Source organism: Vanellus vanellus (genome assembly GCF_965231255.1).
Source record: "Vanellus vanellus genome assembly, chromosome: Z".
Classification (NCBI taxonomy): domain Eukaryota; kingdom Metazoa; phylum Chordata; class Aves; order Charadriiformes; family Charadriidae; genus Vanellus; species Vanellus vanellus.
In genome coordinates, this window is record NC_138908.1 from 48,483,167 (window position 1) to 48,511,034 (window position 27,868).

The window sequence follows — 27,868 nt, forward strand, 5'->3', positions numbered from 1 at the left end:
CACTCAGCCTCATAGCACCTTGCAAGCTGACAGGATGCGCTGGTTTCTTTTTGACACACGAGTGCAGGTGTAACTGTGTGGGGACACACTCAGCAGAAGCAAAGCGAACCCTGGGGAGCCAAAACCTCAGGGTCTGCCAGGGTCGAAAACAGATTTTATGAGACAATACGAGCTCATCTCAAAACATGATGCCCAGATCTGCATTTGTATTTATTTAACTGGAGAAGAAATGTGGGATCTTGACTGTTGAAGTACTCATAATATTCCTTTCTTTCTAACAAGTGCAGGAAGCTATCGTGGAGGAGCAGGAGAGCCGAAAAGAGGAAAACATTCACTTGACTCGATTCCTGAGGGTTCTTGCTAACTTCTTAGCCTTATGCACACTTGCTGGGAGTGGCTACCTCATCTTTTTTGTTGTCAGAAGATCCCAGAAATTTGCCCTGGAAGGTCTGGAGAACTACGGGTGGTGGGAAAGAAATGAAGTTCGTGCAAGCACATTTCTAAAATAGATGTGGTTTGAAACTGTGTTCCTCTACTCTGCATGTTGCCTTTTTTTCCTGAGAGTTTAAATACTCTGAGTGTGGGTGCTAAATATCTAACAAAAGAACTGTTCTTGTCTCTCTGCTTCCTGCTTCATTAAAGTGATTATTCCTTGGTTGGTTCCTTCAAATACCCCTTCGTATTTGTTTTTTATTTGAGGCTTTTACCTTTACTCTTTTGTGCTCTTAAGACTGTTTTCCAGCCACTCTATGGACTCACAAGATCTCTTCAAGGAGCCTACTCTCCTGTTGCTTTCCTCCTGAGACTGGCCCATGCAAAGTGGCTGGTGTGTGAGCGTATCCGAAGTTATTTGGGGCTTCATGGATACAGCTCTGCAGTGTAGCAACAGGATGGAACTCGTGCCTTCCAGTTCCAACTGCCCAGTCCAAGAGTCCAATACTATTTCTTTGTGCTTAATCAGCGTTCTTCTAGAGCAGATGCAGCCCTGCCTGATAGAGGTGTATCGTGACAGTGATTGGTTTTGCCATAACAGTGTGCAGTAAGCACTTGAAGTCAGTGTTGCTATATGAAAACCTGGGCAGATTTTACTTTCTTAGCAAACACATTGTTGTGGATGTTGTACAACTAGCTGTTTGTTACTTGAAGCTCATTGTTTGAGCTGGAGTGGAAAGCAGATATCTGATTTAAGGTAAGGCAAAAAGATGCTAGCCTCACAAAGTTGCTGGAATGGGTGATGATGGGATGAGGAAAGTCAATCCCTAATTTTCAACAGCAAAACCTGATGGAGAAAGTAACAGAAAAAACTCCAGCAGTCCCCCTCTGTAATCCTGAGAGATGGGGCTATTGAGTTTGGGTTAAGTTACTTCATAAATGTTAATGAATTTGGATCTGATGGGAAAGAAAAGTTGTGTACAGAACTGCTTGGCTTAAAGCAGCACAAGCGCCAAGTATGACAACTGGCTGGCAGATGAAGACAGCTCAGAGGGAATTCAGCTTTCTCTCAGTTGAAAGGTGCGGTAACAGATTTGTACTAATAAGAACTGTGCTACCAAAAGCTGTTATATTAGCTTATACTGCAGTCTGGAAAGTAGTTAAACATATGCATGTTTACATTCATTGTTTTACTTTTGTTTGCTTTACAAATAAATACTGCTCAGGAGACTCTCTGTCTCAGAACGAAGATCTGGAGCAGGTGTGCCTCTAAAGGAGAGTGGATCGGACAACATTGCCATTATTTGGCTAAAGATTTTTTCCTATTGACAGGTGATGAACATATTTGTGACATACAAAATATTGCCCTTAATTGGATATTATTATTGAATTACATAAATATATTTGACATATATGTAACAGCCACTTGAACATTTTTCTTATTTTCTTGATCAAGCTTTCCTATATTTGTATCATTAATAAGTTAATTTAGATTTTGATTAAAAAACCCTATAAACACTTAATGTACTACTTAGAGCAAATGAAAGTGCAGCTCGTATGTACATTTCAAGCAATGGTATGTAAAAATTGACTTTCTTCATAAAAATATTAAGCTGCTTCTGCAAGAAATTTCTTTTCATCACACTGGATGCATTAAGAGATTAAAAAATGCTTACACATAGTTATGGTGTCCTTGGAGCAATCCAGAGTATATACATTTTATATCATCTCTTCCTGAAGCTCACAACATAATAAAGTGCCACTGGTGACTTTGTGGACAAGACCTTTTTCTCTCTGACTATCCTCCTCTGTCATAATGAGGTAAATTTTTAAACTCCCTCTTCTTATCGGCAGTACCTAGTTCCATCAGATCACAGTTCAGAGAAAATTGTCTAGTATGTCATGGAGAACAAGAAATTAGTGGAAACAGGCAGACTGGGACTGTTGAGGGATTTCATCAGCCTTTGCATCTGTTCTCATACATGGCTGTGGCCCGGTGGTTGGTCATGGATGAATGTTGAATCTGCACCTTTTGACAGGCTACCCATGACTGTGGAAATTTTGGTAAAATGGAGAATAAGGCCACTGATTCACTTCGTAAAGTGTTCTGAAATTGGATAAAAATTGCTGAACAAAATTGACTTTTCTGATTTGATAGAAGATAGCTTGCAGAGCTAGAAGGCAATGTGAACATCTCTCTGGTGCTGATGTACCTTATTTTCTCAAACATATTCCTGTACTGTTTAAAAATAAAGCCACTTAAAAGCAGAGAAAACTTATGAGGAGATCGACTGATTTCTCTGAATCAGAATCATTTAGAAATGATTTAGGTAAAGAGGAGATAAGTTTTACACAGTAATTTTTTTTGCAGCAACAAAAATGTATAGCTTTAACATTTCAGATCTTGCAAGCAGAAACTACTCCATAGATCTTTTGCCAAAAATATCCTGCTATTTACTTTAATGTTCCCAGTAGTGGATATGGAGTACATTTATATTGAAGTTATTAAACAATGTTGTCAATGTTCTGTTGAATTCTAGAAATCATCAGGCAGCCTTTATTAGTATGAAATATAATTTCTAATTCTAATTTCTTTTTTAAAAATGAGACTATGTTTACTAGAAAAAATAAGTCTTTATTAATGCTTTCTGCAGCAGATACTAGACACATCTATCACTACTGCAGTCATTGCTAGTGGAAGACATGATTTATTTTAGCTAGACTACTTACTCTTAATGAACTTATCATTTAACCAACAAGCAGTCAGTGTTCAATATTTAATGTTGAGTTGGCACAGTTTAATATGCGGGGGGGGCTGGTGTTTAAATGTGATTGCAGTCACAGGATTTCTTACCAGGTTCACAGCAGCTAGAAAAGCTTGTCTAAGCAGTAATTTTCTAGGTTTCAGAGTGTCACGCAGGGACTTGGTATCTGGGGTAGTTAATGTCACAGAGAGATAAAAACCTGCATTTTGAACCAGAGTTTTAATAATTAGTGGGTGCCTCTTGGGTTTTGTCCTTTTCTTAGGGAAAGTTCTATCTCAGCAGGGCAGAGAGGCTCTTGAGATTTACTCAGCAGATAGTGAATATAGGGCCACATTGGCTATCAACCGTAACTCTACCATGTCTGCATGCTGGCATGCTGCTCCTCTTCTGGCACATCATTCCATAATTTTTAAGTCACACAGAGCAGTGAAACTGTCACTGATAAAAACAGTGAAAGAAAATCTGCTCCAGCACCTGAACTTCAAGTTGATAAGAAGTCCAGAATACAAATTAGCCCTTTTCTGTGATCAAACTAGATTAAAGTAGCTAAAATTCAATGGATGATTTCTTTGTTCAGCAAAATCCATCACAAGAGACTAAAAAGTATAATGACAATAAATCTATGAAAGTATATGAGAAATGTTGATGCTTTTGAAATATAGAACCCATCATATTTTTTGGACTTTGAAAACTCAATGTGCTACATGTTGCCTCAGTAAAACACTGCATTTTTGGTTGTAAGAATTTCTCACTTTTCAGCTTTGCAAGTTTTTGTGCCTCATTTCACCTCTTATCTTAATAATGTCTTTCCTCCAGAATTAGAAATGCTCTTTAGGTGGGGAGCATGAATAGTCAAGGCACAGAAAAATGTAGATAGAAAGCAAATGAGGAAGACTATATTTACTTTAGATAAGTGGCAAAAAAGGCAGAACACAATAAAAATATAGAAAATATTGAATGTTCAAGAGAAAGAAAGCTGTGACTTCCTGCCTCTCCCATGCAGCAACAAGGAAACTTTCAATATAGTTAGTGGGTATTATATTTAAAACTACCCGAAGGACATCCCTTTTCTTCCAAAATACATACTTACTATGTCTTCCAGTATGGGAACTAAGGGACATCAAATGAATTGAGTAGAAGCCAGGTTCAGAAAAAGCAAAAGCAAAGGAATGGTAGATGGTGGGTGCTAGTGCTATGAATGCCAAAATTTGCATCCGTCTGAAGGAAGACTGATCTAACACATGAAAGAAACCCTCTGGGGTTTAATATAAGCACATAAAAAAAAACCTGACTGAACAAATACCCAAACTGAATATAGTTGAAGTCTAGGACTTATTATTCATATATGTTTGCCCTTTTCTTGCTCGCCCCTGGGCATCTGTTGGGCTAGGCAAAACTTTGGTGTGACCTCTTATGCACACATTTGCTCCTGGAATCTGTTGTGCAGGAGGATATCAGACACCAGAGTCAGTAAGGATTCTGATTTGAGATTCGGCAGGATCACAACAGGACTGAGCATTTCTACTGATAAACAACCTGTTACAGTAAGTTTGAATTTTAAGAATTCATGATTGGTTGCGTCGGCTGTAGTTGGCTCCTGCAGCTTTGCCATCTTGGACCATATTGGGCATACAGTCTTTGGTTTAATGGTGATTGAGAAATAATTGTTATAAACTATGTTTATAAAAAGTTTACATAGTTCATTATGAAGAAAAAATAACCAATATTTTGATCACCAACATCTCATCACCTTCCAGAAATATCAAAAAATAGGAATATCCACAATTCTCATAGGAGAAAAATTATTCAAAGCACTAATGCATGAAACCCAATACAGCTGCTAATATAATAATGTAAAAGGTGGCAGGAGATTCAAATATAAATTCTACTTTTTTTCATTTACAAACCCAAGTGCTGCAAGAGATGGTAGCTACAAGTATTTGGTTGTTTTCTTCTCTTTTGAGTGTTATGAGATAACAGTGACTTCTTGTTATTTTAACAATTTAATGCCAGTTACAAGTAACACTATCTAAATACATAGGAAACATCCACATACTTCTTACAGGGTGCCACAAGCGATGCGCAGAATGCACTACTGATTGCCTACAAATACAAAAATCAAGCAATTAGCTCTAGAATTTGTTAAAAAGCACAAATAGAAAAACACCAGAAAGAAAGCAATTTATTTCTTTTCATTAAGAACACTGGTGTCGTGGATGAACCTTTTTCAAGAGTGGGAATGTATATATTTGTAAGTGAGTGAATTTACTTTTTGGCATAGTGCCTTTCTGCTGCCGTGTTATTTCTGAGAAGCAAAAGCAGTCCTAAATCTCTTGGTAGCAGGAAATTAAAAATGTATCAAAATTTGTAATAGTTGTAGCAAAATGAGTTCCAGAATGGCTGAAAATGCTACTTTCAGAGAAATTCTAAGACTAGAGTTCTGTGAACAATTAAGTTTTTTGTGACTAAATAAATTGGTTTTGCTTAATTGTTTTAATATGATTCATCTCAAATAAACATCTTTGCGTTTTCCAACAACCTTTGTGACTTAGACTGAGACAATGTATTGTTTCTTGTGTGTTGGGTTTAGTCCCTCAAAGACATACTTTTTGTAATGAAATTTTATTTTAAATTGAAATTGAGTATGCACTCTTAAACTTTTTCTATTATTTTAATTTTTGGCTGACACAATGAATTAGAAACAAAAGGTTCAAGCAGGCTTGAAATAATTTTCAGCCATCACTTAGGAATGTTCCATTACTGGAACACCTCACTTGTCTGGGCATTCTAAGAATTCATAAACTATGTTGTATTTCAAACTTTCTAAAAAACCTAGTTACCTGTTTTTCTCAGTTTGCTTTCAGTAAACTTGTTCCATTTCCACACTGCTAAGATAATGAGTTAATCTTATTACAGGTATCTAAGAAAACCGGGCAGAAAGAAACAGGGTTGATTTGAATTTGCTTGTGCAGTGAGAGCATGAGATCTAAGATAGACTAAAGATCTGGGCAATCACCAGCCGAATAAAATTTAACAAGAACAAGTGCTGAATTCTCTGCCTGGAACATAGTAATCCTGGTTATATATACAAATTAGGGGAGGAGAGGTTGGAGAGCAGCCTCATAGAAAGATATCTGGGGATTTGGGTTGGTGGCAACTTGAATATGAGTCAACAGTGTGCCCTGGCAGCCAAAAGGGCCAACCGTGTCCTGGGGTGCGTCAAGCACAGCATTTCCAGCTGATGGAGGGAGGTGATTGTCCCACTCTACATTGCATTGGTGCAATCCGACCCCAAGTAGTGTGTGCAGTTTTGGGTGCCTCAATATAAGACGGACATCAAACTATTAGAGCGTGTCCAGAGGGGGGTGACCAAGATGGTGAAAGGCCTAGAGGGCAAGAATTCTAAGGAGATTCTGAGGTCACTTGACTTGTTCAGCTTGGAGCAGAGAAGGCTGAGGGGTGCCCCCATTGCAGGCTACAGCTTTCTTAAAGGAGGCAGTGGAGGGGGAGGTGTTGATCTCCTCCCTCTGGTGACCAGCAATAGAACAGGAGGAAACAAAATGAAGCCATGTCAGGGGAAGTTCAGATTTGACTTTAGGAAAAGGTTCTTCACTGAGAGGGTGTTTATTCAGTGGAACAGGCTCCCCAGGGAAGTGGTCATGGCATCAAGCTGGTTGGAACTCAAGGAGTCTCTGGATGATGCTCTTGGTCATAGGGTTTAGTTTTAGGTAGTCCTGTGAGGAGCACGGAGTTGGAGTTGATGATCCTTATGGTCCCTCCCAGCTTGAGATATTCCGCAATTCTATGATTGGAAATAGATTTTGCTAAGTTCTCTAATAGTAGAATTTTGGTTAAAATGTAGGTTTTATTCAGAATAACTAACAGTTGAAGATTTTGGAGTTTAAGTGAAATGTGACATGAAAAAAAGTTCCCATATATCCATCTGCAGTAGATTACAGTTGATTTTTCATCCCTTTCTTCCTTTGTGAAAACATCTTGTGACCCCCAGAGTGGATTTTGTTTTTCATTAAATCAAAAACCAAATAAAAAGTAGTAATGAAAATATACCTTCCACCCAAATTAATAATGACAAAAGAACTTGCTGCTGATATTTCACTGTAAATTTCTTTTGCTTTTTTTTTTTCTTTTTTCCCCTCTCAGGTGAATATGGTTATGTCACTTTTAGGAATGTTCTGTCCAACTTTATTTGATGTAATTAGTTCTCTGGAAAACTACCACCCTCGAATAGCTCTAAGATGGCAGCTGGGACGAATCTTTGCTCTTTTTCTTGGCAATCTCTACACTTTCATTATCGCCCTAATGGATGAAATCAATCTCAAGGCAAGCTATTTACTTCCCTTCGTTATTTTTAACATGTAGCTGGGCAAGTATGAGGGTTTCCAGCCAGTCACAGACATGTCAGTGAAAGATGTTCTTTTCTTTCTGTACTCTAAATCACATCCATGCCTGAGCTGGTAATAGGAGTCTTGGAGTAGAGAAGGTTGAGAGTTGGTAATACGCCTATGTTGTTTTTTTTTTCCCCAATTTGTTTCTTTATTAGTTGGAAGAAGAAAAGATAGTCAAGTATAACATGACAATATGGGAAGCCAGTCTGTACAATGGTACTATCCCAGAAAATTCGACTGCTCCTCCAATACAGGTGGACCCTGCAGATGTCCCCAGAGGGCCATGTTGGGAAACGATGGTGGGACAGGTAATGTAACTGCTTTGAGCTCATATCTGAAAATAGATCATAGTCTTTTACAGGATATAATTTCTAAACCCTCTTTATTTCTACTAGTAAGTGCCATTAAGTTGGCAAAATGTGAGGAAAAGCAGATGTGTGCCTTTTTCCTGAGCTAAAAAGTTGAGAAAAATTTATTCGAGTTTCTTGGGACCCTGTCTAGTGGGGAATTCTTTCTTCTGCTAGTTGACAGCATTGAAAGCACTTCCTTTTTCCGCTCCTTTTCACTGTTCTCTTCATTTGCTTTCCTCTTCCTCATCCCATATTTGCCTTGCAAAACCTGTTTAGAAATTTTGAACAATTGGATTTGTCACAACCCCTAATAAATGTGGTAATTCTGATTAGAATTTTGACCAGGAAAAATCAGTTTCTGACTATAATAGACCTATAGAAAGGGTAAAAAAAAGGAGTAGCTCAACAAGGAAATATGTGTAAGATAACTCTTATGGCAGTGTGCTCTTGAGAAGTCATCTCTGTCTTTAGCCAAGTGACAATGCAAAAGAACAACAGTGGTTTGATGGTAAATCTGCTCAGTCATTTCATTTGATTCAGTTGAAAATTTATTCTTATTGACCTATTAATATAAAATGCCATTTCCAAAGAATTTTCTAACGTTCCCCTTTCCTCTATTTGATTATACCCCATTGTTGTTTTTTTGTGCATGAGAATGAATTCACCACTGAATCACAACTTTTTCTGTTGCTCCATCACTCTGACAATCTGACATCTGGCTACCTCCACTCCTGACTGAATAAATCACCAGCAGGGAGCAGACAGGCAGGAAGAACAGCCCCTCTAATTCTTTTCACTGAAGCTAAGGACATGAAGAGCTCATCACTGCACTAATTTTCTCCGTAATTTCAGAACAGGGAGAGTAATTGACTTTTGGGCAAAGTTTTGAGAAAACAAGCATTCACTTCCCCCCCCCCCCCTCCCCCAATGTTCCCAAAGTCAAAGGGATCAAAAACAATTTAAGGTATCAGCTCAGATTTCTGTTATAACAGCAATATTGACTGGAAGCCTTTCATGGTTTAATCACACCCTGGAAGTCTCATCTGATAATATGAGCACAAATTAGAGCAAAGGATACCTCTAGAGAATGTGGGGCAGTTTTTCTTCTGGCATTTTTCAGAATCGGTGAATATAGAGGAGGAGTAGAGTCTTTACCATGTTGAAGCAGAGTAAGCACAATTAGGGTTCTAGTCCAGTATTTCATGATTATGTAATTACTAATTGCTTAAATATATTCTTAAAATAAAATTTTGGTCTAACAGGAATTTGTGCGGCTGACAGTCTCTGACACCATGACAACATATATCACAATTCTAATTGGTGATTTCTTGAGAGCCGTCTTTGTTAGGTTTTTCAATTACTGCTGGTGCTGGGACTTGGAGTATGGATTTGTAAGTATCTGATTTGCTGTTTCAAATGTTTTGTCAGATTAGTGCTTCATATTTTTGTAGTAAATGACATTTTACTTTCAGTCCTACAGAGTTAACAGTTGGCTAGATATATCACCTTCAAAATGCCTGAATAACATTGTGTTAGTTTTTCTCAGAATTTGCTTATGCCTTAATATTTGTTGTATTCTTTAGACTTTGGTAAATATAGGAAATGTGTTTCTTTTTATTTGATTGTGTAAGAAAACTGAATACGCATTTTTGACACATTTCCGGGTTGAAGACTCATTCCTTGTTCCACGGAATACGATCTCATTGATTTCTATGGGATTTCGGATAGGGTCTTCTAGCATATTGAGGCATCCACTGTTTGTGGAGAAAAATATGAAAAAACTTGTTCTAGAAATCTTATTATACATATATTTTGCTAGAATTAATTTAGTTGAAATAAAGTTAGCAAGTCTCATAAGTAGGTGTAGACCCACTTGGGAGTTTTTAGATAGATCTGAGTGAGGATAAATTAGGCAGCTAACACACCTACATTTTAAGGTCTGATGCTGTTTTTTCACCTGCTAAGTAGTAGCCAGGGTACTGGAAAAGCTGTGAAGCTCTTGAAGCCTCTTTTGTACTTACTGAAAGGTATGGAAAAGAGCTAAGTATTTCAAGCTGTCTTGGGTACCTCTGTATGAACAGCCATCATAGCTGTTCTGACATTCTTTTGTGCTTCTTTCCTCAAAATTTTACCTTTGTACGTGAAAAAATTTCTTGTTTTACTGAAAGCAGCCTCTTTGGAAATGGTAATTTTCCAGAGGAAGAGAAAGTTTTGGTGTTTTCTATAGAAAAAACAGCTTTCTGGTGTAGCAATGTCATTGCTATAGGCTGGCTCCTATGAAATTTTGGCCTTTATAGCAAGGATCAGGTTTCTTCCTGTTAATTCTACAGTGTGTCTCAAACGGGACTGGTGTAGGGCTGGAGACAAAGACTGCCAGCCAGCCAAGTCATGGGCAAACAAGTTATAACCCTTGCAATATCAATATCAAATGCAGGAATTTGAATCCAGCATGGGCAGAGAGCCAGCACAGCTTGTGGAACCATGTATTTTCATATACTTAAATTGCAACTGGAGCTTCCTCATATTTTCAGATGTTCCACAGCCATTGCAATAGCTAAGGCTGGATGTTGGGAACACACGAATCATTGTAGCCAACACTACATCTGACAGGAAATAACTCAGGCATTGTCTTTTCCAAAGATGTTGAAGTGACAGTCTGGACCTTTTCCCTCTCAGGATATCCACAATCAATGAAAGAGCCTGAACGAATGCAAGCCTGAAAGCCATTCTGAAGACTGTAGGACAGACTCTTTAGCGAGCATGATTTGGCTTCCATTTGGGCTACCTGAATCCTCTTCTGTCTTGCTATTTACTCTGAATAAGCTGCTTTTTATGCAGGAACTTTTTGTTCCATGACCACAGGTGCCTACAACTATTTCAGATGAACCTGGGTATCCAGAACAGCCGGATGGGCCTACTAGATATATTTTTGTGTGAGATGCCTGCAGTCTCCTGGTGTTGGAAGCCACACAGAGAACTGTGAGACAGCTTGGCTTGAACTGGAAGTGCCAGTTGTCAAGTGAATATCTATACATTCATCCATTAACACTTCAGACTTAATTTTTTCTCTTTGTTTTTTTTTTTGGGTTATTTTTTGTTAACATTAGGGGTGTTAATAGAATATAATACAGTAATTCAGTGAATAGAACAGGGCCCATAAAGGAAAGAGCTTTAATTAAGGGTCTGGACTAAAGTGCCGCACAGATAGCACCCTTCTTTCTAGCCATTCATCCATATACAGAGTAAAGAACATAAAGACAGGCAATAAGCAGTGAGAGTGAACGTCACAGCCCACACCAAAGGGCTTCAACACTTCTAATGAAAGCTGTGGCATGTTTATCCAGTAATGAGAGGACACCTTATTTCCATGATATGTTATTGCTCTCAAAGTGTAAACAGCGCAGCTGCTGGTAGGGATGCTGAAGCCAATTTATTATTAGAATTTTTATTTGGCAGTATGTAAGAGTGGCTATAATGGTCTGGTCCATTATGGTCTTCAGGTCCAGTAAGCTGCCTGAAAAGCAGCCAGAAGTGGAAGTGCAAAGTGGAAATCATTGAATTTCTGGTAATACCTGAGTTTAAAATATTCCCTAGGAAGTAGCTATACCTGTGTCTCTGTGGTTAGTGGCTATGATGTACCTATCATCCATTAATTTTTAGACTTTTTCAATGCCCTAAATATTTTTGACAACCAAAATATCCTTTGGCAAAGAATTACAGAAATTAACTTGCATGTTGTGGGGAAAAACACTTTCTTTTGTTCGTTTAAAAATTAAATTTAAAATTATTTTATTTGTTAATGTTAGCTCTTATGTTATGAAGAACAGTCACACAGTATTTGGTTCTGTATGATCCTATTTATCTCTCCATGTCACATATGATATTCCATCCCTCTATACAGCTCTCCTTGGTCAACTGCTTTCCACGTTGAGTACTACTAATCTATTTAATCTTTCTTCGTATGAAAGCAGATTGACAAATACATGCAACATAAATATAGCAGTTTGCTGTAAAAATATACATATGTATGTATACATATACTCAAAACTGCACAGAAAGAGTGCAGGGACTCCAAATATTCCCACATATAATACAGTCCAATTTAAAATTGTGACTTTAATTGGTGATTTTAATAGCATATCTTTGTCTTAGTTCAGCCTTAAGGGAATAGTTATTTTTGTATCTCATGCCCCTTCCTCCCTCTATCAGTCATCTGTGTAATTAATACCTGGAAGGTACACATTATTCATGATCTTTTCGTCCACCCACTATGGTGAATTGTGCAAGTCACCAACTACGGTGTAGCAGAATATTTTATGAGAAAGCTGATTAAATAAAATGTGACAATGCAAAACCATATGGATAATATGCTTGAATCAGACATTTAGCTGTAATGCAAAAGTTCAGAGCCACAATTTATTACCAGAAAGTTTTGTTCCAGTCCATGTGTACACAAAGTAATATGTATGTGTGTATTTCATGATTCACTGATAAGATGCAACAAGAGGCCTTACAACGCAGTGCCAGTATACTGCTTCTGTTGGAAGTGACGTCTTCTGTAAGTCATCTTAAAACCCTTTGTGCAAGCCTAATGAAAGCATCTCTATTGTTTCTTTCAGCCATCATATTCTGAGTTCGATATAAGTGGAAATGTGCTGGGACTGATCTTTAACCAAGGCATGATCTGGTAGGTGTGGCAAAGCATGTTGCATCTGCAGGACTGCAGGATTTAGCTGTGTCTGTGAAAGATTATTCTGAAACGTGGATCCTGTCCCATTGTTTATTTGAGGGAAGTGTAAAGCAATATATATCAAACTTTGGTACACTGCCATAATTGGGACCACTTCGAAACTAGTTCTGGGCTAAGATTATGGGACCAGACGCAGAAGGATTTTGCAATGAGCTGGTGAGACCAACCAGTAAAAAGCTGCATAGATGAATATTATCTTTCTTTTGACTGACTGCAAGCACCTGACTGGTACTCTTCTGCTTTGAATTTCAGCCTTTCAAAATACCTTAACACTCTTTTCCCATGTGTCATGTGAAAAAAGACCTTAAAACAAATGTATGTGCACTTACCTATGCAGGCACGTGAATCTGCATAACATGCTACAGGTGCAGTATTATTTCTTAGCTCTAGAGGAGAAGAGGTCTATGTTTCATCCCATTTTTGGACTTTACATAGGTGATAAAGAATAACAGTCCTTATGCAAGATGCTCAGTCTTCCTCAGGAACTGTCCTCCTCAAGCACTGTTGACTTCTCAAAGATAACTGTTGCTAAGGCCTAATTTTTCAGCTTTAATATAACTTTGCTGACCAGTCTTTTTGCCTGGCAAAAGCCCTCGCTTCTATAAAGCCCAAAGGTTGTGTGTTGTGTGCGTGTCAAATAAATGCCGCAGAAATATGATGAAGAAAGAGGCTGCAAATGTCTTGCAGCCTCTGCAAGCAAACCCTGCTGGGGGGATGCACTGAGGGCCCCGACAGCAGCACCATGGGCTTGCTCGGAAGGAGGATGTATTGCTGGGGATGAGCACGGCACCACCTGTGGCATTGTAGTGACAGCATGCCATAAGAGTGTGGGTGGAGGGAGTCCAGCCCTGCTGCTCTCATGTGAAGCACCTATATTGTGTCCTGCACCTTTGAAAAGCAGCTAAGGTTCACAAGTGGTAGGCTGCTATCTGCCTAATTTCTGATAGGAAACATTTCTCAGGCAGCTGTTCATCAAAATGATGAGGCTGCAATGTAAACTCTGCTTGCAATTTTATACGCAACTGATGACACTAATACTTTCTATTGCTGTAATTAACACTTTGGAAGATAGGTTGGAAATTATTATCTACCTGAGAGATGTTGAGGACTAGGCAAGGAATTCCTGATTATTCTCTAAAAAAACTTCAATACATACCTATCAATTTTATACTTCATTACATGAACAGACTCTGCGCACTTGTAAGCTGCCATGCTCCAATATACGCATTCTGGCACAGAAACTGTGACTTATTGCAGAGTTGGGACCACATTTACAGGCTAATTGATATTTGCAGGGCCAAGTAAGGCACTAGAGCTGTAGTGTTTTTCAAAATAGTGTCTGATGATTTAAACTGAGAGCAAAAGAAAGTTGACTGAATTATAATAAACATACACTGCCCAAACAGTGTTTATCATTAATACATACACAGGATAAACTGGTTGCTGTTCTATCTGAGCTATACAAATTCTATTGCACATACTTGTGCTCATCTGAAACAGAATGAAAAAGAGTTTGAGGTGCAGCTGGTGAGCTGGCCGTAACACAGAGCTAGAAAAGATGCAAGAAGCATGTATGTGTGCATCCATTTTTTCATACAAGAGCAAGACCATGTGGTTAGGAAAACTCTTTCTCTGTGTTTTCACAAAGCAAGTGGGATGCAATTCATTTACATGTCTTCTCCTTATTAATAAGCTTTGGCAAGAATTTTTTTACCATATAATAAATGCTATACTGAAATATTATGATGACAGCCATAAGTTACCCAGATTTTAAACATCTTGAAAGGGAGTATTTTGCAACTGATTTCCATGAGGGTAATGAACAGGGCCATGAGGTGCTCTCTCCCTTCTACTGTAGACTAGCAAACCTTTTATCTTTTCATTGAAAATCTGTGAAAAGAGGAAGGAGATATATTAATATAATAGAGTCTGTCGTAATATTTGTGTAGTTGGAAGGTCTTTTTCCAGCCATGTAGATCTATTTCCTCTTTTTTAAATAGAAAAACCGAGGCACTCAGAGGCAAAGAAGCTCAGCCCTGGTCACGTGGACAATGATTAGGAAAAAGTAGATTCCTGATCTCCTGTATTCTGTATCACTTGGCCAGGCAAATGAAAGCAATTGCTCTTCAGTTGGCATGGCACAAGAAACAAGGTGTGATAAGAATAAAATGGTCCCAACTGTTTTAGTCTCATAACCATACATGATAAGGAAAAAACAGTATTTAGCAGAATCAATAAAAAGTTTGTTGGACTGAAGGTCTAAATAACCATGGTAACAGAAATAGAATAAACGTCAACTGAGCAAAAATGTCCTTCCTAAAATGGTGCTGGTAAATTAAGAAAGTTGATAAAGAATAAACTAGATTGTTTTGGTAACACCTAGCTTTAGGGCTATCCATTTTTATACAACACAAGCGAGATGATACCTGAACTAACGGGACAAAGTAAGAGTGGATAACATTTCATCAGGTGATCATTTAATTTGAAGAGAAAGGGGGCTTTGTAACTTTGAAACACAAAGTTCATATGGGGAATTCTCTCCATACACCTCCAGTTCCTCTTAAAGCAAGACTGAAGAGACAAGAACACTAAAAAGAATATCAAGATGTTTTTATGAACTTGATTTCTGAGTGCACAGTGTATATGGCTGCAAAGCACATTGACGTAAAAGATAGGTGGCTTACCTAGGAAGACAGAAGTCCTACAATGAAGTGGTTATTTTTTTCTTTGCTTCTTTTCTAGGATGGGATCTTTTTATGCACCGTGTCTTCCAGCAATCAACGTATTCCGCCTCCACACTTCCATGTACCTGCAGTGCTGGGCAGTGATGTGTTGCAATGTCCCCCAAGAGAGGGTCTTCAAGGCTTCTAGATCCAATAATTTCTACATGGCCATGCTACTTTTCATCCTCTTTCTCTCCACACTGCCTGCTGTTTACACCATTGTCTCTATCCCACCATCTTTTGACTGCGGTCCTTTCAGGTGTTTTTGCATTTTACATCCATCTTTTGCTGTTAATGTAATGAACTGCCTCATCACATCACAGTGAACAATTTAGTAACGAAAAAGGGCTTCTGTAATACGTGTTAGCACCTGATAGGCTGAGTGTTTAATTGTGTCACATTTCTCATTGTGGATAATTCCTGAAGATTGAATCCTAGGAAACTGAGTAATCCTTTAGAATGTTTTATGTGAAGTGTAGAACAGAAAATCTATTTTAGTTAGTTGTAGTGTAAAAAATTGTAATTCCCACTGTAATTAAGCCCAAAAGTATTCTTAACGAGTACAGAAGTGACCTGTTATGCATCTCTGGTCTGCTGTCTTGAGATTGATGGCTTTCAAGAAATATCTACATATGCCCTGTAGGAGGGGCACATAAGAATGTATGGCTGTGTGCTAAATGTATGGTGGTGCAGTCTTTGAAAGCTGTGACTCCCTTCAACTGACACAGTATTTCACACATCTGTATTACTACTGTGAAGCTGAATCTGTTTCTGAAGTCTTGAAGACTTCTAAAAGTCAGGCCTGCCTTGCCTGTGCAAACACACACCTTGCATTGAAGCTAACTTAGATGTTGCCACACTTTCTCCTTCTGTGCACACTACCTGGAAAGTCCAGGACCATTTTCATCATCTTTACTTGCCAGGTAGCATGATATATAGCTGTAATGAGTACAAAACAACAGTCAACATATGAAATGAAAATTTTTAAAATACTTTAGTCTTTGGTTTTGAACAAAGTATTAGCAAAGCAAGAGCAGAACAGTCAAAGAGATATCCTGATTCCAATGACAGGTTTGAATAATATATTACTGTTGTGAATAAAATGATATCTGCATAATCCCCAGTGCACTTTGTAAAGGAGCAGAGTCTTGCCGCATTAACTTTGAACAAAGGCAAAATACATGGGAGATTGTTTCTGGCCTCCTGCGATAATCACAGTCACCTAAGAGGGACAATTACATGACACGCCAAAAATTCTGATGAGACGGAAAATTGCTTGAATTTATGGAAGCAATGGTAACAAAGCAAGTGATGCAAAGTAAGGTTTTTATTTGTCACAGCAAAAAAAGTACAGAGAGAGACATCTGGAGTCAGATATGAGTAGTTGCAGTTATTCAATTGGATATTACTGAAATGGTAAGATTACTGTCCAAAATGAGAAAGATAATAGCGCCTGTAACTTTTTCTCTGTCAAATGCAGATATTTTTTATTCTTCATAAAAAATGTGAAATCTTCAATGTAAATTTTAAAGGGGGAGGACTTGAAACTAATGAAGCTTCATTAAACCTGGGTATAGGGAATGCTACTATTGAGCAGTCAGTGGATAAATACTGGTAGTGCAGGGTTCTATTTAAAAAAAAAGAAAATATTTTCCTGTTAGAAACTCAGTGTCTCAACTATTATGAAACTTCTGATTCTTTGGGTTGTGGTTTTTTTTTTTTTTTCTGTTTTGGTTTGGTTTGGTTGGTATTTTAATTCATCATTAAAGGCAACATATACAACTCAACACAGACTTGCCAGGAGTAGGGAAGCCGAAACAGAATTAAAAAAGTTGCAACAGAAGAATCTTTGTGCATGCTGGGGAAAAGATAAGGAGAGCAGAGAGCGGAATTTCTCATATACCATGGGTGGGCGGGGGAAGTGGAGACAAAGACCTAGCCTGAAGACGAATTCTACCTGCAACCTTTTTACATTACTGGGAAGGGGGTAAAGGTTGAGAACAATAACTTAAGAAACAGACCTGGTTGTCAGAAATGTTTTACAAGAGCTAAAAGGTGACAGGAGACCTCAATGACTGGAATATCGGGTGGCAATTTGATGGCAATTCCTTTAACCAACTAAAACTACCAGGTAGTCTCAATACACATAAAGACCCATTTTGCTGGTTTTGTTCAGATAAAAAAATCCAACCTCTATATTGTGAGGCACAGCCAAAAGCAAAATAAGCAGGGAGGGACTTTTTGGAACACCTATTAAAATGCTTCTGCAAGAAAAAATGTTCATGGACTAGGGAGAAATACTTTCTAGATAAGCTGTCCATGGAACAATTATGCATGAAGGTTATTAGATTACTGTAACAATAATGAAAACCTCCTAAAACGCAGACCTGGACTTGTGTAGCACAGCAAAGAGAGAGGAGAACTAGGCTGAAGAGTGCTGAACAGAAACCAGTTGCAAGTAGACCGTTTTTTGCTTATCAACTAAACAAAGATGGGATTTGAATTTTTGACGAGGACTTTATAGAGCACAAATTGCACTTCATGCTTTGGTTAGTAGTATGGAGTTCACAACTCAGTGTACTGATTCTTTCAGGAGTAAACTTGGTGGTAACTGCAGACAAAATGTATTACCATATGATAAAAATATTGGTATTTCTTTTCCTTAAATGCATAAATACCATTTTAAATAATATTCCTTTCAGAGTGTCAAGTTTTAAACAAAGTTAACATATAGTTTATTGTCCTTTTCCCAGGTTTAATTTGTTATGATTAACCAATATATTCATACTACTGCATTGATGTTGCTGTAATATTTGTATATGATGTATTGTCAACTTCTCTGTTTAATAGTGGGAAGACAAGAATGTTTGAAGTCATATCAGAAACTCTGGAGCATGACTTCCCTTCCTGGTTCGGGAAGGTATTTGGTTATGCCTCTAACCCTGGACTCATCCTACCTTTTATATTGCTGATGGTGTACGTATAGAATATTAAGTCAAAGCGTGCTTAGTCTAAGGTCTGTTAAGTTTCTTTCACTCTGAATCTTCACTGCCTGAGTAGCTAATTAAACACAGCGATGATTGCCCTGTGGTGAGGGACTTGAAGAATTCATGAGCCCTTTATTTGATCATAATTAATGTGCGTTTGCACAAAGGGTAATATCTCTTTTTTGTTCAATGGTTTTCTTTTTTGTTTTGTTGTTGCTTTTCAAAAACGTTGCTGCGATAATGGCAAAGCTATTAAAATGCAGAAGCCTATAAGGGATCTGAAGTGCTGTGACTTTGATCACCTTGTCCAGCAGGCAGAATAACACATCATAAATCCTTAGCAAGTTCAATAGAAACATGACCACCATGAAGCGGAGTTATTTCTCAGTAACTTTCAGTGAGTCTGATTGTCAGCGCCTTTGGTTTTTCCTTGATAAATGATGTACTCTATGCTGTTGGGACAGGAGTGTGAGACAGGGTGTTGGAGACTTTATGAAATAGGGCTAGTAGAGATTTTTTGTAAGTCAAAAAAATAAAGAATAATGACTGTAGAATAGTCTTTCTCAGAGACTGTATTGAGTCCTGTTTTATAAAGACATTTTAAACAGCTGTATACGTATATCGGATTATTTAGCATACTGTTGAACTAAAAGTTAATTCTACTTAGAGATGAGCTGGGATTTAACCCTGTACTATAGACCTGCCAATAGGTATAGAGGCAATTACATGATACAATAGAAATTGCAGAAGGATTTTACATGAGCAAAATGAAGTTCTGAGGTTAAATTTTGCAAAGATTTACTTAACATCATATTCTATTTTAACCCTGGGCTAGAAAAACAAAGAAACCAGACTTTCCTCTGAAATAGATGGTCAATTCCTACTGATTTTGATTTTGAGCATTGCTGCTTTCTTGGAATGATCCAAGGCAAAGATACTATAAATAAATAAATAAATAAATAAAGGAAAATACAAGGCAAAATCAGGCAAAACAGAGAAAATTGCATATGCAGATTAATTTACTGCTTACATCAATAAAAAACGTCATATCAGAATTTCTTTAATTAAATCAGTATGGTGAAAAATACTAATTTTATAGAGTTATCACAAAATTACTACAATACACAATAAACTGAAAAATGAAACTGCTTTATGCAGTTGTGTCTTTGTCTAGTAGAAGGAGGTTGTAACTTAAAACAAAAATTAAAACATGTGCTTTTGGCTGTTTTCTTGGCATACTTGAGTTTGCCTATTGTGTTAGTTCAAAAGGTTTTATAAATACGATTTACTTATTTTTAAGGGAAGTCATACAAATTAATTAACTTGTATTTTAGAACACAATTCATATTGAGGCATAGCCTTATGGAATGTCTTCTTTAACTACCATAAGAATGAACACGTAGTATTGACAGACAGAATATTTTTTTTCATCTTTTTTTTCCCCTGAAATAACAGTGCCTTCTTCATACTGTAAGGAAGCTCACTATTATTTATCAAAATATTACTACTGATTAGTCATGATAAATGAGGAAAAGATACAGATTTTCTATTAGCATAACCGTAGTTGTTGCTATAGGAATGTTGTAAGAGTCTATATTTAAATCATTACCTAACAAGAAATATTATTTTTCTTTAAATTTAGCTTGAGTATTTATTATCTCAACGCTACATCCAAATCCTACAAGGAAGCTAACTTGGAACTTAAAAAGAAGCTACAGAGTGTAAGAAATAGAGAATTATTGATTTTTGGTTTTACTAAATATTAAAGAAGCCATTCATATCACTGACAGATGCCCTCTCTATCTCCCCATCATTAGCAAGCAGAAGAAAATAAAAGAAGAAATAAACAAAAGGCACAGAAATCAAATGAACAAGATGAAAATCCATTTGAGACAGAACCACCACAGCCAAAGCAAAAAGAAAGCAAGCAAGAGGAAACCACTCCAAACCAAGGTAAGGAGTGTTTTGAAATCCTCAGGGTGAATTCATGTATGCCAGATCGTAGTCTTCCTCACTACCTTGACTACTTCCTTGGCCCTGATGTCCTGAAAGATATCCACAATACTGAATTACAAGTATTAGCCTAGTCTCCAGACTATTTTTTCTTTCTCTGGCTTGTTTAAGAAATACTGTAACGTTATTCCACACCAGGCAACACCAAATTAAAAAACAAACAAACAAACTGTAATATAGCTATAAAGAATCACAAGATCCAAGCCCTAAAAAAAAAAAAAAAACCAACACTTAAAGACTGGCTGAATGTCAATGAATAGAAACCTGTCACAAACCAGTCAGGTCCAAATCTTCCACCCTCCTGTTGTATTTCATTGGTCCAAGACTGCTCAGGACAGCATTTGCCAGGTTCACCAGGAGAAGGTATAGTAAGAACACCATATGGTAGCAATCCTTATCAGAAAGCCTAGCTTGGTCAGGCAGGCTGCACAGGGTGTTTCCTTTCTTTCCCTTGGACACCACTAGACTTTCCCCATCATGCATGCATGCCATGCAGCCCGTATAGGTTCAAGCCTAGCAGAGAAACCAAGATTACAAGTGACTGTCTTTGGAAGAGCCACATGCAAGGCACGTCTGCAGCCTCAAAACCTACTCGCTTGACTTTGAAATTGCTTCCTTTGTCATCATTTATAGATGATATGTAAGTGTATCTAGCTACTTGGGAAAAGCCTCCGCTTTCCTCCATTGGGGCCTTGCAGAAAGGACTGGAGGGAAAATACAGTGTAAAGGTCGTGAAGGTGCATTACCCCAAATTTCAGGCTGTTGGCAGGGGAGGCCCCAGATTCCCATCATATTCTGGAGTGGACAGGCAGCTGCAGGATTTCCCTCTCGGGGAATTTCTGGTTTGCGTGTTCATTTTTTTGATTCTGTTCTCCAAACACATTTCAGACAACAAGAAAGGGCAGGATGGCAGTGAAGCAAAGAAGACAGACCAACAACAAGAAGCCAGCTCCTCTCAGGCACTACAGCATCCAGGCCCTGCCCTGAATGGCCACTATCCCCCACAGGGCAGAGGAGGAAACCTTCCCCCGTCCATAGCTGTGACAAGGCCACCAGGGCCCAGGGGATATGGAGTGCCAGGCTATCCACCCGGAAACCCACGCTTCCCAGGGCCGCAGCCAGGAATGCCCAGGGGCCCTCCCAACTACAGATAAGAAGCCTCAAGCACATTGTGAGATGATGAAGGATGCTGAGGAACAGAAGAATGGTCCTAATCCCAGACACACTCCTGCAAATGCAGAACCCCGCTCTGTTTGTTGTAAATCTTCATGTGCGTAGAAGTTACCCATGCACTTCAGTTTTTGCAGGATGGGAGACTTCAGAAGAAAACATTGCAGAAAATCACAGAATCACAGAATTGTTAAAGTAGGAAAACACCTGTCTTCTTACACTTGAAGGCATTACAAAAACGTGTTATCTGTGTCAATAGGTTACTAAATTTGGGGATATTTATTGGAAGATATTTATTAGAAGAATGAAAAATGGTTTGTATTCAGTTGATTACTTTCTTAGAAGACTGAAAGTGTGTCCCTAACATCTTTTCCTTTTTCTTAGAAGCACACTTCACTGAAAACATAACTTTGTACAACATGTATGAGAGTCAATCATATTTAAACCCTGCATACAGCTTGTCTTCTGCTGGTCGGATATGCTTACCCAAAGATTTCAGATTGTACATGGAAAAACTATGATCTTTTCAAAAGCTGGGTGATTACCTCTAAAGTCTTTGGGAAAGTATTAAGAAGGTAAAAGAAAAACAATATCCTTCCTGCTGTTATAAAGAAAATTTAACTTCTGTCACAGTACCACTTTTAGTTAATAATAATCTTATCACATTCTGAAAGACTAAAAACAAATTTAAAAAAATCAATGTGCTGAAGAAATATCTCCTGTGCAGAAAAACATATTTGAGGAATAGAGGTAAGACAGTTGTGCAATTTCTCCTAAATCCTCACCAGGATTTTGTTATGGCACAGAGACACTCACTGCTGCATAAGAATATGTGCTGTATAATCTGGTGTGTGGATTTATCATTGTACACTTGTATGGACCTCAGTAGACTCCAGGGTGGAACAAGTCCTTAGTTTGATAGGTCTTGTGGAAACACAGGATAGATGCAAGCCCATGATGTTACTAATTCCAATTAGACAGCTTTATTTTTATGTTCTGATTTTATTTTCTTGTCCAGAATTTGGGCTTTGATAATTATTTTAAGACTGACAATATTAATAACAAGGAAATTAGTCAACTGACTCTCTTCTAAAAAATAAAGGTAATTCCATTGGGGGCCTTCTATATAATACAGGTCCATTTTGTACAGAAGAAAAACTTTAACCATATCTCAGCATAAAACAAGTCTGTGAAATCACAAAACAACTTCCAAGTAATTACATTGTGGATCTTATTGAAAAAGACTTACCAAAAAACCCAGTATGAATGCCCATAAAACACAATGATCCAGATGCAATTTCCAGCTCAGGCAGTCTTTAAACCAACTTCCAGAACCTGGGAGGATCAACCAAGGGAAAGTTCACTTTATACTTGACTTGACTCTTGTACTGCTCCCATAAGCATCTGCTGTCAGCTGGAGATGATGTTACATCAATCAGACCTCTAGTGAGCACCAGCGTGGCTGTTCTGCATGTAAACACTAAGCTCCGATAACCCAACCAAGAGATAAGCGTAGTGTAATAACTGCAAGAGAAGGTCTTTTCTAGCAAACAGACTGGAAATTCACTGTTACTAGGGAAGAGGACAAACGAGTTAAGACTGGATCCAAAGATGTGTCTGCATCTGGGGTGCAGTGAGTCTTGTATTTTAAATCAGAGAAAGCACAGCTAAGTGTAGTGTAAGCTGTTTCATCTTTCTCAAACAAGATTTCTAATCTATGGACTTCAGACATGTGGAAAAAGCACAGTATTTCAAACTGTCTTTAAATTTGAAATGTTCTTCTAACATGATTAATTTTTAAACTGCATATGTTTTTATCCCAGAAACTGATAAGATTGTCAGTAGTCTTACTGAAGTTAAGCATGGGCCCTAGTGCTCTAGGGATTCCATGCTTTTAAGATAAACTTTTTCCTACAAGTTGGGATTGATCTGTCATGTGACACTGATTTGCATAGAGGTTTTAGCTCGCTGTTAACATTTTATAATAAGAAAACACTGGATACTCCTTAGGAAAAGGAAGATTGTTTATAGAACAAGTGAAGAAATGGATTTTAAAGATGCTTGGTTGTCTATCTCAGTTTTTCAAGGCGTGTTGGAATAAATTGGAGTTGTAAACTGGTTTTGATGCAGTCTGGTTCCGCTCCTATATTCTGAGTCTTTCAGTTAAAATCCTTTGTCTCTACTTTTTCTGAAAAAACACCTCATGCAACCTTCATCCACTTACCTATACAGCTACTCCTCTGTTTGATTCCTGTAGTGTGCTGAACAAATACTCCTGACAGCAGGAATAATACTTGCTGTGATTCAAATCATGGCAAATGATCTTGCTTATAGAAACAGAACATATTTTGTTTTCATTGGTGACACACATACTATTTTCGTTCTTCGATGTTGTTAGACCTGCAAATTGTGCTGGGGATACCTCAGAGCTCTATTATACAACTACTTACCATGAAAATCAGTGCTCAGTGCATCTTAGCATGTCCCACATCTTTCTCTGCACAATTTATACATCGTCTTCATAGAATTTGGCTGAGCATTTCATATAATTTTCTGTGCAATAAAAATTCACTTCACTATATTAGCATACTGGTACAGAGTGACCTTCAAAATATTTTGAAGTCTCCGTCAAAGTTTTAATTTCTCACTGATCCGTGAAAATTATAATTACTGTAAAATTATGGTTATTGAATACATCTCCCTTCTCCTATTTGCCTTTTTTTCTGCTGTTGAATTAAGTATTTTTACTCAATGACAAAGTCCTGGGACTGTGCAATGCTCTCAGATGAACAGGAAGCAAAAGGATGAAAATAAAGTCCAGACTTGACTGAACTCACAGCAAGTGAAAGACATATCTTTTATAACATATTCTTTTCAACACTGGATTTGTGGTAGCCAGGACCTGAAAGTAACAAGTTTGATACATGCGATAGTAACATCCATGCAGGTGTGCAGAAAATTAGAGCTGTTGTAAAGCTGATAGAGATTCAAATCCAAGGAAACTTTTTATTACCCTACACTGTTTTAAAAAAACCCAACCAAACAAACACAAAATGCTCACTGGAAAATCGGATGAAGTTTTTCTCTCTACTGAAACCTTTGCTTCACTTTCCAATTCTCTGTGAAAAATCAGGCAGTTAAACTCATTATGCCTAGAGATAAACCAAAAGCAGGTGACGTCTGCTCTGTTTGTCCTTTGTTGAAAAATAATGCTGTATGAGTTCACTATGAGCTTTGTACTGTCTGTGCCATACAACCAGTCTGTACTAATTCATTGAAATAATTGAATGGAAAAAAAAAATAATTGTAACAATATAGTTACAGAAACAATACTCCCCTACCTCCTGTAGAAAAGGTCATTATAATCTGAGGACCACCCATGCTCAGTGATTATAAAAAAAAAGCTATGAAAAACAGTATTTCCCTAAACTAAAGGATGTCCTGGGGCCATGACTAGCTGATGGTAAATGTGATATTTCAAAACTTTTACCTTTCTTTCTGTCTTCCTTTTTGCTAGAAGGCTGAAGCAAATGTATTCTTAGTGTTATTTTTGTTCAGAGCACTCCCTTCTTTTTTTTTTCTTCCTTCTTTTTTTTTTTTAAATCACTGAAGGACTGACTGCTCCTCAGACATAGCCACTGCTCCAGCTACCTTGCATAAAGAACGGTTTTAGAAAATCCGCAAGATACAGCCATTGGTTTAAAGGAATCATAATTAAAACATTGAGAACATTTGTCCAAACACCCTCTAAACCTTGTTATTGCTTGTAAATAACCAAGGCTGAAAGCCTCAAAAATCTCATACCATTCTAAAGGCATATTCTTGTCACCAGTGTATAGCACCAGTCTGGCACCTTCAAGTATCTCTGATGACCACACATAGCAATAATACTGGTGGACCATAAATCAGCTTATGGTCCAACTGCAACTAGATTAAAAATGTGGAAGGGTTGTTGTTTTTTTTTTTGTTAATAAGTGGTGTCTTTTTGTCAAGATCAGCCTCAGTCCTACATAGCATGCAAAAGCACGCTGACAGCGCTGTCTCTGCCACTGCTGCTCTCATGTGCTGGATTAGCATTATGCAGATGGGTATTCTCAGATCGTAAACTGCGCTCTCGCTAATTTTGTCTGCTAACATAAGATCCTTGGCACTCGGCAGTTCCTCTCCCCAAATGAACTTTGCTGCACAGCAGAGAGCAAACACTCTGTCATTTTCACACACAGAGGACAGTGGCGTTACATGCATTGGAAGTCAGATACTCTGGGGCATGGTGATGAATTACTATAAATAGCATTTTTCAGAGAAACTGAGTGCTCACCGTCTGCCAGTATAAAATGGGGTTACTTTCATCACCAGGCAAGACTAGGAATAAATTTATCTAACTATCTGTTTATCTGTCTACCTACATATAATAGTCTGTATTCTAGGTTCTGTGGCAGCTTAGAAAATGGGACATGAGCTATAATAAAGAACACAAGACACATTACGTGTAAACATCTGATTTCCTCTCCTGCTTCAGTATTATCTCTCAGGGGTTTTCTGAATTACCTGTCATTAAGGCAGGTTGTAAAGGCAGCTGCCTGCTACCCCAGCCATCCCCTCCACATCAGGGTGCTGCTGGCACTGGGGATCCTGGTCACCAGCTTGCAGGCCCCCATCTTCTAAATATTGCCTTAAATCAGAGAGGGAGCCTGATTCATCTGATTCAGCAAACTGAGCAACGAGATAGGAAATCTAGCTCTCTCCTGCTTTGTACACTAATCTTTGGGAGAATGATGAGTTAAATCAAAACAAAGTAAACCACAAGGCAGCCACAAGGAACTTTCTGTTGTTTATTGCTGGACTGTTGCCTGGCAGATTTGTTCAGTGAAAATAAAAAACACATCACTGTCAGTACAGAGCTGCCTCTAACCTTTGCTTGGTCTCCAGTTTGGTTTTGCTTTGCACCAGGCTTTTAATGATAATTTAGTGGAAGGACGCAGCAGGCAGAATGAAGAGCAGACAGACACTAACAAGAACAGGGGGGTAACGTGCTTTTCCTTCTCTGCGCAGCATTGTGGTGGTGCAGCTCTAGTGACAGCCCTGGCTGTAGTCCCACCGCCCTGGTGACAAGGTGGTCCGGCCACGCACTATGGGACCACCCCAACCCAGCAGAGGCAGGGTCCGTTTTTTTGGAGGCTGTCACACTGTGTATTTGCAGCACGCCAGAGGCTTCTCACCCTTTACCAGCCCTGCAGCTGATACACCCTCATGCCACAGCTCAGCCCCGTAGCCGGGACAGGGAAGGCACGTTCCTATTTCCTCTCTGTTGATGCTACGTACCCATCTGCTTTCTGTGAGACGTGAGGCTGGCAACCCCCGTGCATTAGGCTGTGCGTACTGCACGAGTGGCACTATGGCGGCCACCCCACGGCTGAGGCAGGAGGTTTAACAGGTGCCCTGTGTTTAACCAGTGTTGTTGGAGGAGTATCCCTGCCAGACAGACTTTATCTGACATCCGAAGTCCTCCTTTTACACATGGGATCAGCTCTCGAGGCTCGGTGTCTGTCTTTTTTACATAATTTCATGTAGGTCTCTTTCCCTTCCTCCCCCCCCCCCCCCTGCTTCTTTTGGCTGCAATGTGTATGATTTAATCAACAAAGGAAATTCCTTTTGGACTGCATTTTAATGAAGAAAGCCTGACAATTCTAATTACTTTTTTCTACCACACTGCCCCCCAAACTCCCATCTAGATAGTGGTTTCTTTGCATGCAATTTTCTCCAAGTCATTCCCATATGGGAGAATCCAGCATTTCACCCCTGTTTTGATGAACAGCTGAGAGAAACCCCAGTACTCTTGTTGCTCTTTTTCTACTGTTTCACTTTTACTGTCTCTACTGTTTCACTTTCTTTACTGTTTCACAGCAGAATTTAGTTAAGCAGAAGCTAAAATTATATTTTCTTAGTTTCCATATGAATTTACCTCACTGCCTTATACTTTCCATACTCACTTCCATGCTGCAATTTTGCATAATACCATTAGAAAAAAACCCCCACTGGTTATACGTAGAATTATTTAGTCCTTTATCTGAGCAAGCCCAGGCTGGATAGATTTACTTTTAAAGATTATATGATATCTCTGACATGACCCTAATATTTTCCAAAAGGCACTCATTAACCCTTTGAATCCCACCTTTAGCCTGTTTCTTTATTAGAAGGTGCCCCTAAGACAAATTAAATTAGGTTGGTTAAATCTCTTTTGTATTTTTATATTCCAGAGTATTTGAACTAGG

The 27,868-nt window shown here is 38.3% G+C and overlaps 1 protein-coding gene across 1 annotated transcript in view; it reads left to right on the forward strand.

Annotated features, from left to right (window-relative positions):
* Positions 1-21,710, forward strand: part of TMC1 (transmembrane channel like 1) — a 69,890-nt gene extending 48,180 nt beyond the window's left edge. The window contains exons 13-22 of the mRNA XM_082497790.1: positions 288-482; positions 7,359-7,538; positions 7,759-7,911; positions 9,216-9,344; positions 12,573-12,640; positions 15,446-15,685; positions 18,277-18,402; positions 20,056-20,134; positions 20,231-20,366; positions 21,315-21,710. Of these exons, the coding sequence (XP_082353916.1) occupies positions 288-482; positions 7,359-7,538; positions 7,759-7,911; positions 9,216-9,344; positions 12,573-12,640; positions 15,446-15,685; positions 18,277-18,402; positions 20,056-20,134; positions 20,231-20,366; positions 21,315-21,580 (1,572 nt within the window). The 3' untranslated portion in view covers positions 21,581-21,710. The remainder of the gene's footprint in view (positions 1-287; positions 483-7,358; positions 7,539-7,758; positions 7,912-9,215; positions 9,345-12,572; positions 12,641-15,445; positions 15,686-18,276; positions 18,403-20,055; positions 20,135-20,230; positions 20,367-21,314) is intronic.
* Positions 21,711-27,868: the final 6,158 nt, after the last annotated feature.